Source organism: Notolepis coatsorum, assembly GCF_963971535.1.
Source record: "Notolepis coatsorum genome assembly, chromosome: 11".
Taxonomy (NCBI): Eukaryota; Metazoa; Chordata; class Actinopteri; order Aulopiformes; family Paralepididae; genus Notolepis; species Notolepis coatsorum.
In genome coordinates this window covers 14,478,957-14,494,922 of record NC_140175.1, presented here as the reverse complement: position 1 = coordinate 14,494,922, position 15,966 = coordinate 14,478,957, and the positions used below count along the sequence as shown (strand labels likewise).

General features: G+C 41.7%; 1 protein-coding gene across 1 annotated transcript in view; it reads right to left on the bottom strand.

Moving 5' to 3' along the window:
- Window positions 1-1,713: 1,713 nt before the first annotated feature.
- nln (neurolysin (metallopeptidase M3 family)) overlaps window positions 1,714-15,966 on the bottom strand; it is a 37,195-nt gene continuing 22,942 nt past the window's right edge. Inside the window, exons 9-14 of the mRNA XM_084325156.1 lie at window positions 13,873-14,074; window positions 12,069-12,255; window positions 9,501-9,629; window positions 4,560-4,696; window positions 2,746-2,904; window positions 1,714-2,084 (exon numbers count right to left, since the gene is read on the bottom strand). Coding sequence (XP_084181282.1) covers window positions 2,749-2,904; window positions 4,560-4,696; window positions 9,501-9,629; window positions 12,069-12,255; window positions 13,873-14,074 — 811 coding nt within the window. The 3' untranslated portion in view covers window positions 1,714-2,084; window positions 2,746-2,748. The remainder of the gene's footprint in view (window positions 2,085-2,745; window positions 2,905-4,559; window positions 4,697-9,500; window positions 9,630-12,068; window positions 12,256-13,872; window positions 14,075-15,966) is intronic.

The window sequence follows — 15,966 nt, the reverse complement described above, 5'->3', positions numbered from 1 at the left end:
GGAACCCTAGCCCGATTTCTTACTTACTTCCTTTCTCAGCATAATCCATGATGTTCCTCATACACTAGATTTGGATTGTTCGCCTCAAACCAATGCAACTATAACATATAACATGTAGTTTCAAGTTTCAAGTTTCTTTAATAGTTGTCATACAGAAGTACAGAATACTTTTATACAAAATGCTTCTTACTGTTGCTGTATCATGCCAGGTAGGGTACAGACCCTCACCTGCACCTTGTTTATCATATCTTTATATTCAGTTAATTATATTATTTACACCGTTTATTTTTCTCATTTTTATATTCAGATCAAATTTTATTGCATATATATTATATTGCATAATTCTATGTCTTTCTACCATTACCCTGCCCATACCTGTACCTCCCCTCCCCCCTCCTGCTCTGACGCCCACATTTCCCCAAGGGGATCAATAAAGGAATATCGCATTGTATTAAAGTCAATGAGGTTGAACTCCCGTCTGTACAAGCTGACTTGTGGACCCACATAATACATTTTATGAGCTATATTTCATAATAGTGTTCTCAATTTTGAAACTGCAGCCAACTCCGAACATTCCCCTGGGAGGTTCTCTCAATGTCACCTTTACCATCTTTCCCAGCTTCATACTTTATACCTGATGACATCACAATGAAATGAGAGTTTTAGCACTCTAGTTTTTGGATTAAAAAAATAGTTGTTCATGTTCACTAAAATTCTTGGACCGTCGTAAACCATAGGAATAACTTGTATGCAATTCAGAAAATCTGCGTAGTTCCACTTTTAAGTCAATTCACATAGCGCTTGAAGAGTTTGGTGTATGAAAAAGACACTTTTCACGACTCATAATAACCCATCAAAAACAATACAGATTTGTTTTATTTCAATGTTTACAAACACCATCAATGCAAACAAACTTTTTACAGTGAGCAACGTCATCAACCAGGAACCAGAAGTTCCTTCTCATTGTCAACAGGACATATTTTATTTTTAGAGCATTAACTCTTTGGAATAACCTGCCTCAAAACCTCTGCTGCATTTACAGTAGATTCACTTTTAAAAATAATCTTAAACTGTATTTAACACTGTAAAGTATTTATTTTTTGTTTTGTTTGTTTTCCGTTTCTGTGCTTGCATGTAATTTTAGCCATCTTAATTGTTAGTTTCATTATGCATTGTGTGTTTTAATAATTTTGTTTTGCAATAATAATTGTTTTTGTATGTTTTTTTTGTGTGTGGACCCCAGGAAGACTAGCTGGTTGCTATGGCACCAGCTAATGGGGATCCGTAATAAAATCAAAATCAAAGGACAGAGTGACCTGGGAAACGCGACCGACCTTACAGGTCAGAGCTAGAGTGTATCCACATTTGGTTTATTTTTCACATTGAAAGTGGTTTATAAACCTAACCCTTACCCTAAAAGGGGCAGTTTTCCCCAAAATTCAAATACAAAAATATATATTCCCCCCCCCCACCTGGAGTGTTCCATCCAGTTCGTGATTTGCCTAGTTTTGGAGATACCCAGTTATACCCAGTTTAATCGCCTGTATACATTGTATATCACTATTGCACTTTACTGTTACATTTGCACTCTGGTTGGATGCCACGCCTCTTTTCGTTGTACTGTACCTGTGCTGCATAATGACAATACATTTTAATCCATGGAGAGATCCGTGGAGATATTTGCCTTCACTCCAATACGATAGAGCTGCATGGCACTCTGTAACGCTCAAAGCACGACATTTCTTATTATGAAAGACTCAAAAGCAATGTCTCTTCCCAGAAATCATGACGGATATACTCAAGATAATCCACAGACCTCGCTGCGTGAGCGGTTTCATGTAGTAACTATTTTCTACCAAACTACACGGCCAGTCATTATTACGAACGGTCCCTTTAAGCTCATTGGAGCCATCATGTCCCGCCTTAACACTTCTGCTTGCAAATGGTTTCAGAGCTGTTTCTCCGAGAGACGTCAGTGTGTGAAAGCGGTGAATGTCCAGTCCAGAATCCTTGCCCATTACAAAAGGCGTACTGCAGGGTTCCATCCTGGGCTAAGTGACAGTGTTTCAACAGGAGGCACTGTGCTGCAATGACAGATACTGTGATCATAACCTCCCCCCATTGCAGATATACCGCCTTAAATCGACTCTAAGGCTAAGTTTACACTGCAGATGACAGTGGCCTAAATCTGATTTCTTTGCTCATACGTGATTTAGATCAGATTTCTTTCACAACAGTGTTAACGGCACAAATCACATGGAATCTGATCTTTTCAATTTTGATTTCGGGCCACTTTCATATCATTCATAAATCAAATCAAATATATTTGTATAGCCCGAGATCACATTATTAAGAAACATCACAATAGATCCAGTCCAGAACAAAAAAAACACTACAAAATTCATATATGTGGTCCTAAATCAGATACAGGTCTGATCTTTTGTAACCTCGACCTCAGCCTGAACAGCAACGTGACTTTCATGTGACCTTTACATCACTCTAGAGATTGACATTTGTCACAATTTTTTTAATCCCATTTTCTTTACTGTTCATTTGCGCATGCGGGTCAATTCAGGTGCAGTGACCAGTTCACACTGGAATCTGATATTGGCCAAATGTTTTAAAATATTCTATTACGTGAACAGCCAAACAAATCTGATCCGAGCAATAAATCAGAATTGACCACTAAGGCCTGTAATGTAAACATAGCCTAAGAATATAGACAGATCCAGACCAAATACATACCATTTAATGTAATTTTTTATTTACTTCCGATTTAACTAGTCCCTTGCATTGAAAGAATGCGTCCTGGCAGGGTTCACGTCCCAGAAAGGCTCTCAGCATGTCCACTCCGTCCACAGACCCCCCGGCTTCCAGGATCACCCTCCTGTATTCTTTACCGACCTGCAGAGGCAAGATAACACCTTTATTGATCTCCTGGCGGAAATTCAGGCGTCATAGATAGCAGCATGGAGGAGGGGGGAGGGGCGGTACAGGTATGGGCAGGGTAATAGTAGAACGACATAAATATAGGCAATAGAATTAGATCTGAATATAAAGACGAGGGAATTTTGTGCAAAAATGGAAAGCTTTTCAATGTTCATGAGGCAGAATTGTTACAATAGCCGATAATCCGATTTCCCAATGATAAATCCCTGTACGGGTGGACCTCGCGGGGGGGTCCAAAGTGACGTCAGACTACACCTCCCTATGGAACGGTGCCATAATTAATTATATTAATTACACCTGTGTGTTTACCCTGCAATGACACGTCAAAACGGCCGCAGTGAAAAGGGCCTACTGCTGCGGAGGCCGTGTCTCGATCCGAGGGCCACGTCCTTCAAAAGGGGGCGTTTGAAGACCGTAGGCGTCACACGGTGGCGTGACCGAGACCGTCACCTTTCCAAAGCTGCTTCAGATTAGGGGCCACCCGTGAGTAATCCATTACTGGAGAACTCTGCGTTTTTTCAACTCAACTTTTTGAGGCTGCACCAAATTCGTCCCCCAAAAGTGCTCGTTTGTGCCACGTGAGTTGTTGCAAGAAGCTGGAGGTTGGAAGCTGTGGAGCACGGATAGTAAACATATATTTTGCGTATATTGCTGCGCGTTATGTACGTCAAGCGAGACATAATAGAATCGGTAGCGTGTTTGTGTGTCACTCTACTGCCATGCAGTTTAAGATGAGTTCTAAAAATGTATTTCCCTAAACAATTACCAAGCACTACTCGAGTATTTCATGCGAGTACTCGCTCTGGGAACACATTACTCGTGTCCATCCCTTCCTTCCTTCCTTCCTTCCTTCCTTCCTTCCTTCCTTCCTTCCTTCCTTCCATCCCTACATCAGTGGCTCAGGAGGTAGAGCAGTCGTCTGGTAATCCAGAGGTTCCCGGTTCCATTCCTGGGCATCTTGTCGAAGTGTCCTTGTGAGCAAGACACTTAACCCCTAACTGCTCCTGATGAGTTGGCACCTTGCATGCTCTGCCGTCGGCGTGGGAATGGGTAAAATGTGAGGAACAAATTGTAAAGCGCTTTGGATAAAAGCTGCTATATAAATATAATATAAATATATAAATAAATATATACATTTATATTTGTCCTTTTCCTGAATTTGGAGGATCCTTCTGGGCAGCCAACTATCCCAGAATGCATTTCCCACCTGCCGGCAGCGATGGCGGGAAGGCTGAAAGTTGTTGTAATGTACGATCATTCTAGGACCATTAATTATTATGTCACTTCTATAACATTTAATATTTTTTCCAGACGAGAAAGTAACAATTTAAATTCCCAATATGTGGTCACTTTATCCAAATGACGCCTGTTTGGAAATTTGCTCCAGCGTTTTCACTTCATTGCGCGCCAGTGACGTTTGGATTTCTTCCAAAAAATGGTGTCACCGCCTTTGTAGACCGTTCTTCGAAGGAAGCGCCCCCCCTGAACTGAGACACAGCTCTGGACATGCAGATATCAAGATCACACCAGATTAAAAGGGCGGGCATGTATGTCACTTTTAATCAAGATGTGAGTTTTGGTGAAAATGGCTATAATTGCCGGCGTCAAACCTTTGCGTTCATGACGCCTTCCTTCCTGAAGCGACTGAAGAAGATGTCCATGGAGTAGACTTCACTCCACAGATAGCCGTAGTACTGACCGTCGTATCCGCCGGCCAGGTGACTGAAGCTGGCGGTCATGTTTGTACCTGCGAGAGAGACATCGTGACTTCAGAACGCACAACACAAGCATATACACTAGGGCTGTCCCTGACTAAGGATTTGGATAGTCGACTATGATTGGCCAAAATTTGCCGTTAGTCGACTATTAGTAAAAAAACAAAAACAAAAAAAAACGTATATATACATATAATAATATAATTTTTCTTTTTTTTAATCATTCCATTTGGGCTGTGGGGGGTGCTTAATGTCTGAAGGACATTTCTTTTTTAAATACCGGTAATAATTATACATTCTTGTTGTTGTATTCGACTAAGAGGTTGGCAGTCGACTACGGCTCCTTTCGACCGATTAGTCGACTAATAGGGGTCAGCCCTAATATACACACAACGTGAAAGTCACAGTGGGAAAAAACCACTGTAAACATAAAAGGTATCAAACACTAGCTATTACAATCGGGGTGCGACTGCTATCAAAGAAAACATGCACTATTGCTCCATTCTATTTGACTCTTTTATCATTCTGTCTATTCTATTTTCATTATCTTACTCAGTCTATTCTATTTGACTAACTATTTTATTGCACTGCACTATTTTACTCTGTCTATTCTATTTGACTAACTATTTATTGCATTATTTTACTCTGTTCACTCTATTTTTCTCTTTTATTTCGGTCTATTTTAAAATGTACCAAACCGTAAAAAAAATAGGCCTATTGGGATGTTAGCTCCTAATGTGAAGAACTATTTGATTTAATGTTCTATTTTGATGCTTGTTTTATGCTTATTATGTCTGCACTTCATGCATTGCTCTTGATCTGCCAATTTTGTGCTAATTTTATACCCAGCCGTATTCTTTTGCTGCTGTGAAGCACCTTGAGCTATACAAATATAGTTTATTATTATTATTATAAAAATGCAGCTAAGAGGCGAAGTACAGTAGGCCCAGTAGACGCATTAAAAATAAATCCATTGTGATGTCCAGATGCGTTTATTGATGGAAAACAAAAATAGACTGACAAGAAATTTTACTGAAATGATCAAAGAAAAACTAAATGATACTTTGATGTGATGCGATATGATGTGACGTGAGGTCATGATGCTCAATGGAAAGTATTGGATCCCAACGTACTAACCCTCCAACAGCCATTACTGATATAGAGTGTCTGGTCAGTAACATGGGTCTCTCAGTCCCCCCTGCTCTGCAGTAAACAGCCACCACTGATATAGAGTGTCTGGTCAGTAACATGGGTCTCTCAGTCCCCCCTGCTCTGCAGTAAACACAAAATAAATTTTCCGGTATCCTGTTCCCACTTTATCCAATCAGGAGAGAGAACCCTAGATATTTGTACTTATTTCAAGCAATCTTGCCAAGCCATTTTTGCAGTGTGGAGTTCTCTCTCCTGATTGGATACAGTGAGAACAGGATACCAGAACGTGTATTTTGCAGAGCAGGAGGGACTGGGAGACCCATGTTACTGACCAGACACTCTATATCAGTGATGTCTGTTTACTGCAGAGTGGAGGGACTGGGAGACCCATGTTACTGACCAGACACTCTATATCAGTGATGGCTGTTTACTGCAGAGCAGGAGGGACTGGGAGACCCATGTTACTGACCAGACACTCTATATCAGTGATGGCTGTTTACTGCAGAGCAGAGGGACTGGGAGACCCATGTTACTGACCAGACACTCTATATCAGTGATGGCTGTTTACTGCAGAGCAGGAGGGACTGGGAGACCCATGTTACTGACCAGACACTCTATATCAGTGATGGCTGTTTACTGCAGAGCAGAGGGACTGGGAGACCCATGTTACTGACCAGACACTCTATATCAGTGATGGCTGTTTACTGCAGAGCAGGAGGGACTGGGAGACCCATGTTACTGACCAGACACTCTATATCAGTGATGGCTGTCAGAATGTAGAGCCATGGGGGATGGAAACAGATAAGCTTTGCCTCTTCCATCTCCTTTTCAAACAGTGTATAGTTTCTGGCTGTTGTTTTATTTAAAAAAAATTTGGGGGGGGTTTCCTCTTTTCCCATTTCATTTATTTTTCAAATGTTGTTTTGCCGGACAATGGTAAATGTAGCCAAACTAACACTGTGATTTGAAATAAAACGATTGAATCTTGAATCTAGAGCTATTATTTTAACACGTAGACCACTTATTTTAACAAAGAAAACACTGCTTAAAGCACCTTTTAATCTGTCCGTGCTTCTGTAACATCTCGACTGAACTACTGCAGTAGAGTCCTGTTTAGGGTGTCCAGTAAAGCCCTGCCCTTGAACACCCCTGACCTCCTCCACACCTGAGCCTCTGCGTGACCTTTACCGGTGAATACCCCCGACCTCCTCCACACACCTACCCGCTCCCCTGACACTGGACTCCTCCTCATTCCAGACCACATGCTGTTAGAGACGGAGCCTTCAGCGATACTGCTGCTCCGACCTGCAACATGCTCTGGAACATTCTCCCTGCCTCCATCCGCAAAGTCCCTCTTTCCCCCGCCGTTTGTTAGGACTCCTGTTGTCCTTTTGGACTAAATTAACCATTCTATGTTGTCGGTAATTTACCAGTGACTTGTCTTTAACCCTTTCACTACCACACTACAGAAGGTTAACCCTTTCACTACCACACTACAACCGTCTGTAGTGTGGTAGTGCAACTGAAAGGGTTAACCTTCTGTGGTGTGGTTGTGAAAGGGTTAACCCTTTTGTATTGTCGCAGTGAAAGGGTTAACCCTTTGGTAGTGTGGTAGTGAAAGGGTCAAATATGAAAGAAAAACGATGATATGTATGTCACAACGGACTCCCCATTCGACGAGATAGGGGTCAGGTCTTGCTAGTCTTGTCACGACTGGTGCAGACTAGAGGAGAATCGACGAGCACGGGGGCGTGGCCAAGCACGTCTCTAAAGAGGTCCTGCATTATTATTATTATTATTATTATTATTATTATTATTAAATCAGGAAATACTGTCTATTGTCATAAAATAATAGATTTTCGCCTAGTTTTGGTATAATATTTACTAAGTCCAGGCTGGTCGGAACCCATCATCTGCTTGATTGTCCTGTAGTTCAAGGTGTTGACTGATTCAACCTGAACCCTAACGATCTGCTCGTAAGCAAATCGGGAATATCAAACATGTTGTATATTTACAACTCACGTTCCTGTAGTGTGTGTGGGGGAACCACAGAACAGTTGGCCCCTGTAAATATCCTAACCCAACCCCCTCCAATGTACAGTCATTTACCTAGTATGGTTTTGTCAATAGTTCAATGTACAATTGTGTTTGTTTGTACAGTGTCTCCTCCCCCCCCCCCTCAATGTACAGTGTTACTTGTTTATACAGTGTGCCCCCCGCCCCCCCCCCCCCCCCCCCAACCACCTCCAATGTAAATTACCCAGTATGGTTGTCAATATCCCAATGTACCCAACCCCCCCCACCCAACCTCCTCCAATGTACAGTTTCTACGTCAAATGTATATACTCCCTTTTCTTGACTCCTTCTGTATCACAAACAGTACTGTATTTGCAAATCTGGTATGTCATAAATGTATAGATGTAGCAGTACTGACTATCTGTATGTCATGTATGTCATATATGTCTATATGAATTGAAAATGGGGGACCCTGATGGAAACAAGACAAACGTCTTTCTCAGGTCTGCATCCCCTTAACAATTGTATGTATTGAGCAGTACTGTATTGTACCCATTCTGCAATCTGTTAAATAAAGTTTTCATTCATAAAGTTTTCATTCATTCATCATGCCTCTCCATGGCCAGTCCCGGTGTCAAAACGTAGTTTATCTTTAGTGTTTTTAGTCGACGGCAGAAAATTGGACAGGTTTCAGCTGTCCTGACTGTGGTGGGACGTTCGTCTCGTTCAGTGTTCTCACATGTCACTTTACCTTTGCACATATTAAATGTGTACAGATGAGTTCTTATTCAACATTTATTCTAGTTTTATTGACATTTAATGGATATCTTTGTTGTTTATTGATTTTCTTTAAATATATATATAGTTGAATATTGTAAAGCAAGTAATATCAAATAAAAGACACTTGTAAGCTCTCCAATGTTTTTTTATTTCATGTTTATATCTGCTACAGAGCCTGAGAAAATAAGACTTTAGTAGGCGAGGACAATTCTTTTAAATCTTTCAGAAAAGTCTCAGGACTTTGGGGATTTTATGCAGGCTATATAATGCATTTTTAGCAAGTGTTTTAGGTCTAAATGGGTTAATTGTCCCACAATTCGATGTGAACATTCACGACCGTGGAGGAAATAATAACGTTAATGAGAGAGCGGGTCTCTAAAGAGTCACTCAGTTCAAGACTCAGTTGGTCAGGTTGGGTGTAAGGACCAGCCTGGCCACTAGGGGCCGCTAGCAGGGCTTTTTGACTCATAGTCTTGTTCATCTTGGAATTGTATTGCTGTATTTTAGGCTGTAGCCTACTTCTTTAGATAGGAAGCGATGGCCTAAGAACAAAACTCTATCTGCATAAAAAAAAGTGGGGGGAAACCTCCTCTTTGCACTTTGCAAGGCACTGTCTAATACCCAGTCGGTATTGTTGTTACACATAATATAGTAATATAGTCCAAAAACAGTGTATTGTTTTGGGTATCCTTAAAAGATAGCATTCAACACTTTCTCAAAAATGTGAATTTTTCACATCGGAGGTTTTGTTCTTCGGCCATCGATGGCGACGTCACTAACTCACTCATACAGTAAGTCACTCGGTTAGCCGCTCTGCCATTCACTTCACATTCATGGCACTGCAGTTTATAACTTGGTTTTGAAAACTATTATCATCACTATGCTGACCTGGAGTGGCTGGGACACCCAGGATGTCTTGGCAGTGCTTTGCAAACACGTCGGCTGTGTCTGCGTGTGACTTGGTGTGGAGGGACTGGTCCACCTTGCTGAGGGCGACCTGTCGCAGGTTCATCAGGCCTGAGCGGAGCAGAGGAGTCCATCATCAACACATCTGCGCAGCGCTTATCTTCCTTTAACCAACACTTTGTCACATATAAGATCATATAAGGTAAGATGAGATAAGATACTCCTTTATTGATCCCCTTGGGGGAAATGTGGGCATCATAGCAGCATGGGGGAGGGGGGAGGGGAGCCTGAATACTTTTACCAACAGATTTCCAGTTCTGCGTTCGCGTTCTGCGATCTGATTGGCCACTGACGTTTCTGGTCGCGCCAATCGTGCGACCTCTGTTTCTCTCACCGGTTAAGCTTAGGCACTCTTTCGAAGTTGGTTAAGGTTAGAGTTTATCTTTAGAGCAGGGCGATAGAACACCAGCCCCTGATTCCAAACTCTAACCTTAACCAACTTCGAAAGAGTCGCCTAAGCTTAACCAGTGATATAACTAGGCGTTAGGTAGTTTGCAGCTGTTCGAGGCGGAAATGGGCGCGTCACGCGATTGGGCGCACATGTCACATGACCAGAAACGTCAGTGGCCAATCAGATTGCACCAGAAACGTCAGTGGCCAATCAGATCGCAGAACGCGAATGCGGAACTGGAAATCCGTTGGTACAAAACTAAACGCGGGAGGGGAGGTACAGGTTAATAGTAGAAAGTCATAAATATAGGCAATACAATTAGATCTCAATATAAGGATATGAGAAAAATAAACAGTGTAAACAAAGGTGCAGATGAGGGTCTGTATTATATGCCCCATCGGTTATATATTATACCTTACAATAAATATAGGCAATAAAGAATTTGAATCTGAATGTATACTTTGAGTACGAGTAAAAGTAAACAGTATACACAACGTGCAGTATACACAAGGTACCCTAACTGGCACAATATACATCATACGTTGTAGTGGTACCCATTGGTTGTACCCTATGGCTTCAAAGAGGAATGCTAACAATGCTAACAATGCTGACAATGCTAACGATGCTAACATGGCATTTCAGGGAAACGGAAGGACAAACGTACAAACCTTTTTCCAAACAGTGTAACAAATGTCTGTTAAAGAACAATATCCAACAAAAATTCAAAATGTCAAAGTATCCACGATAATATTTACGTAGAGGAGATCCAGCGCATGGGAGATACAAGATATAACAAAATAGTCTCATCTTCTACAACGTCTAAACTAGGGTTGGGTACTGAACTCGTATTAAGGGAAAAGACTGAATTAAATCGGTACTACTAGAGTACCAATTCATGCTAGATCAATCTGTACCAAATTTCTGTACCTTTACATGTTTAGTATAAGAGTGTAATATTATTACTAGACAAGAGGGAGCCTTTTCCACAAATATATATATATATTACTGTCCCGTCTCTTGAGTCTTTGGAAAAATCAGACGAGGTCAGAGGAGTTTGATAATATTTACTGAGGATGGCCAGATAATGTTGATATTTAAACATTTAAAAACATAATACATGATCATGCGATTTATTTTGTTTGGTGTGTTACAACAATGAATTACAAAATGTTCTAAATAAATAACAATGTTGAAATTGAGAAGTTTGGACTTATCTTTTACAACTGCAATAAAATGTTTTGTTATTTATTATAGAGAGAGTTAAGTATCGGAAAAAGGTACAGCTGGTTACCGATACCGAATTCCAGGAACTGGTACTGGTACCGGTTCAAAATGTGAACGGTACCCAACCCCAGTCTAAACTCCCTTGAACATAATTGCGTGCATTGGCATCTTTCTTTCCATTAAAACCACGTTGGTGGGCGGCTAAGCGTCTGTCTACCACCACAGAGACAGTGGGATCGAATCCAGCTGTGGTGCTTCCGGGTTGGCCGACCGTCCATACTAACACAATTGGCAGTGTTAGAGGGTGGGCAGTGTTAGAGGCCTGCACAGCAAGGGAAGGATCTAAGAGAGGTAGTGTGACCTTCCACACGTTACACTCTCCCAGTGAGAGTCCGCGCTGCCAGGTGAAAAAAAGAGGTGGGCTAGCTACACATGTGTCGGAGGAAGCATGTGATAGTCTCCGCCCTCCCGGACCGACGGTAGGGGGGCAGAGCACGCAACGACCAGGAAGGGGATTGGGAATTGGCATAATGACTAACATTGGGATGGGAGAAAAACGGAAAAAGGAGGAAAAAATATAAAAAAAACATAATACATGATCATGTGATTTATTTTGTGTTGTGTGTTACAACAATGAATTACAAAATGTTCTAAGTTTGGACTCATCTTTTACAATTGCAATTACAATTCTTGTTATTATAGAGAGAGTTAAGTATCGGAAAAAGGTACAGCTGGTTACCGATACCGAATTCCAGGAACTGGTACTGGTACCGGTTAAAAATGTGAACGGTACCCAACCCCAGTCTAAACTCACGTGAACATAATTGCGCGCATTGGCATCTTTCTTTCCATTTAAAACCACGTTGGCGTCTCACCGGTGTTGGCCACTCTGGAAGCGATGAGGTTGTTGAGCAGCTTGTCGGGGATGGGACTCCCGTCCTTGTAGTGGCCAGACATCCTCCGGAGAGGCTCCTTCTCCCAGACCCAGTTCTCCAGCGTCTGAGAAGGAACCTCCACGAAGTCCGTCTCCACCAGGGTGCCACTGAAGTCACAAAATGTGGTCTAGCGGGAAAAAAATTATAAACTTTATTTGTACCTTTCATACAAGAAGTGTAGCCCAGTGCTCCACAGCAGTGATGTAGACATAAATCAAGTTCAAGTTCCACACGGCCACGGCAATAAAATAGACATGGGCATAAAATGAGCATAAAATTGGCATAAATATAGACGGGAATAAAATGAGCAGAGAATTGACAAAATAAAAGCAATGCATAAAGTGCAGACATAAAATAGACACATTGTTAATACTGTATCCATTAGCTGTATGCTCTATGAATTAACAAGTCGTTAATACTGTATCCATTAGCTGTATGCTCTATGAATTAACAAGTTGTTAATACTGTATCCATTAGCTGTATGCGCTATGAATGACCAAGTTGTTAATACTGTATCCATTAGCTGTATGCTCTATGAATGAACAAGTTGTTGATTGATTGATTCATTGATTGAACATTTTATTAACAGATTGCAGAATGGGTACAATACATTACAGCTCAATACACACAATTGTTAAGGGGATGCTGCAGACCAGAGAAAGACTTTCGTCTTGTTTACATCAGGGTCCCCCATTTTCAATTCATCATAACATAACATGACATACACGACATACAGATAGACAGTACTGCTACATCTATACATTTATGACATACCAGATTTGCAAATACAGTACTGTTTGTGATACAAAAAGAGTCCAGAAAAGAGAGTATATACATTTGACGTAGAAACTTTACATTGGAGGAGGTTGGGTAGGTGGGGTGGGGGTTGGGTAGGAGGGGTGGGTATCCCTTGGCTGCATGCTCTATGTCTCTTCAACAGACATAGAGCGCGATGCTTTAATACTGTATCCATTGGCTGTATGCTCTAGAAACAAGCAAAATAATTACCTAGTAATATCATTCCCACGACCATACAATGCGATAAGAATAGTCGAATCAATTGTTTATAACCTCCTCAAGAGAGTGGCCCACCTTAGAGCACAGTTCGTGCATGACGTGGCCTACCTTAGAGCAGTGGTTCCCAAAGTCGGGGTCGCGACCCAAAGGTGGGCCGCGAGCAGCCACGGATGGGACGCGAGATGATTAAAAAAAAAAAAAAAAAAAAAATCTTTTTTTATTTTTTATTTTTTTATTTAATTTTTTTTGTCAGGCCACTGAACTTAGAAGCAGGCCAGGATAGTGTTTCTAGTTGTATTCTAAAATTCTATTCTATTGTATTCTAAAATGTGACTATATGGTTTTATATTAACTTAATAAATAAACAAAAACGAAAAATCTACTTATTTCAACGAACATTTCAAACTAAATAACAGATTATGCACATAAAACGCTGAAAACAACCGAAGCAACAATAGTATTTTAATGAGGCTATTATTATTACCATTATACAAGTTAGCCCTCTCATAAATAGCACATATAAATGAATAACTAACTTGAACTAACTTAATAGGATTGAAGTGATATTTGGCTTAAAAAAGTCGGGCGCCTGGCAAAAAAAAAAAAAAAAAAAACCCAGACGATGTGCATTGGGCCGCGGCTCTCTGACGCCTTATTTTCTGGGCCCCGGCCTGAAAAGTTTGGGAACCCCTGCCTTAGAGCACAGTTCGTGCATGACGTGGCCTACCTTAGAGCACAGTTCGTGCATGACGTGGCCGAACTCGTGGAAGTAGGTCTCCACTTCGTGGTGTTGGAGCAGAGAGGCCCAGCCCTTCCTGGGTTTGGTGAAGTTCGCCACCATAGCCGCTACCGGCAGCCTGCGCTTGCCGTCGGGCCCGAGGCAGCCGGGCTGGAGCCCAAAGCAGGCCGCGTGGCCATACTTCCCCTCCCTGGTGGTGTGAGACAGAGCGGTGGACAGGCATCAAATCAAATTCAAATCAAATGTATTTGTAAAAGACCACAATCACACGTCTAATGTCCCCTTGGGCTCGGACAAGTCTTCTTTAAACAAGTCGAGAAGAAACATCACAAGTAGGGATGCTCGATATTGGCTTTTTTACCGATACCGATATTGTCCAACTCTTAATTTCCGATACCGATATCAACCGATACCGATATATGCAGGGTCCCCCCCCCCCAAAAAAACTGAATAATTTCAGGTAATTAACATTACATATCTCTTGTCGTGTAATTAACACAACATTATGCATACTTTGACAATAAATAAAATAATAATTTGTTCTTACTTGCTTGCCTGGGTAAATAAGGTGAAATAAATGTAAAAAAATAAAAGAAATTAAAAGAGTATTTTTTTTAAACCGATACCGATATTTTCCGATATCACATTTTTATGCCAATATCGGCAGATAATATCGGTAGGCCGATAATATCGGACATCCCTAATCACAATAAATCAAGAACAAAAAACCCATCATGAAATCCAAAACGACACTCCCAGACATACACCGGCGAAGGTAAGGAAAAACTCGCTAAAGACCTAGCAGTAGGAAAAAAGCACCACGGGCGATGTGGAGGAGAGAAAACTTAGAAGGGCCGTTCAAGGGGGGATCTCCCTTCTTGGATGTGGGTGATAGTAGTGTTGCTATGGATGATCGATGGGTGGAGAATAAAACAGGCGAAATAGTTGGTATGTATGTGCATATACGTGTAATAAAACACAAATATGTACATGCAATAGCAACTGGGGTACTGAAATATTTAAATAGGATAGAGCTAAGAACAACAACAACAACAACAACAACAGCAAAAGAAAAAGCATAGGAAAACGAGCGTTAGTATGACAATGGGATAAAGGCTAAATGTCAAGGCTCGGAGCTAAAAATATCAGTCAATATCCGTTTGCACATGAGTATGTATTCCGTTCGGATCCATCTGAAGTATGGGGGCGACGTAGAGAGGATCACATCATCATGGCCATCACCACGGGACATCAGAGTGAAGACTAAATAGTAATTGCATATTAACTGGTTCTGCTTGTGTAAATGCCATAATAATCGCTGAACCGTCGCAGGGATATAGAGCTCTAGTCATTCCTCCTAATGGTATTATTAGTCACACTTTATAAAAAAATTAAAAACCGACTGATGCCACAGACCAATTTCAAAGCTGAAAAATGAAGTCCACTGAAGGGTAGGATAGTGAATCAGCCTCCGCTGTGGCCCCAGAGCTGTGCATCCCTGAGCAATTACTTTACAGAAACAGCTCTTTAAAGCGGGGAAAAGAAGTTTTTTAGAACCATTTTGGTCATATTTGATGAGATTCTCACTAAATCTCGAGGTCGAGTCTCGAGTCTCGAGTGTTCAAGTCCGAGTCACCAAAGAAGAGCCTGCGTCGAGTCCCCATTACCCTAGTCCGAGTCCAAGTCTTGGTCTTACCTCGGAAGTTGCCCACTCCAGCTTTAATACGCTACCTCGGATGTCGCCCACCCCAGCTTTAATACGCCACCTGGGAAGTTGCCCACCCCAGCTTTAATACGCCACCTGGGAAGTCGCCCACCCCAGCTTTAATACGCCACCTCGGAAGTCGCCCACCCCAGCTTTAATACGCTACCTTGTCTTTAATACGCTACCTCGGAAGTCGCCCACCCCAGCTTTAATACGCCACCTGGGATGTCGCCCACCCCAGCTTTAATACGCTACCTGGGATGTCGCCCACCCCAGCTTTAATACGCTACCTCGGAAGTCGCCCACCCCAGCTTTAATACGCCACCTGGGAAGTCGCCCACCCCAGCTTTAATACGCTACCTCGGAAGTTGCCCACT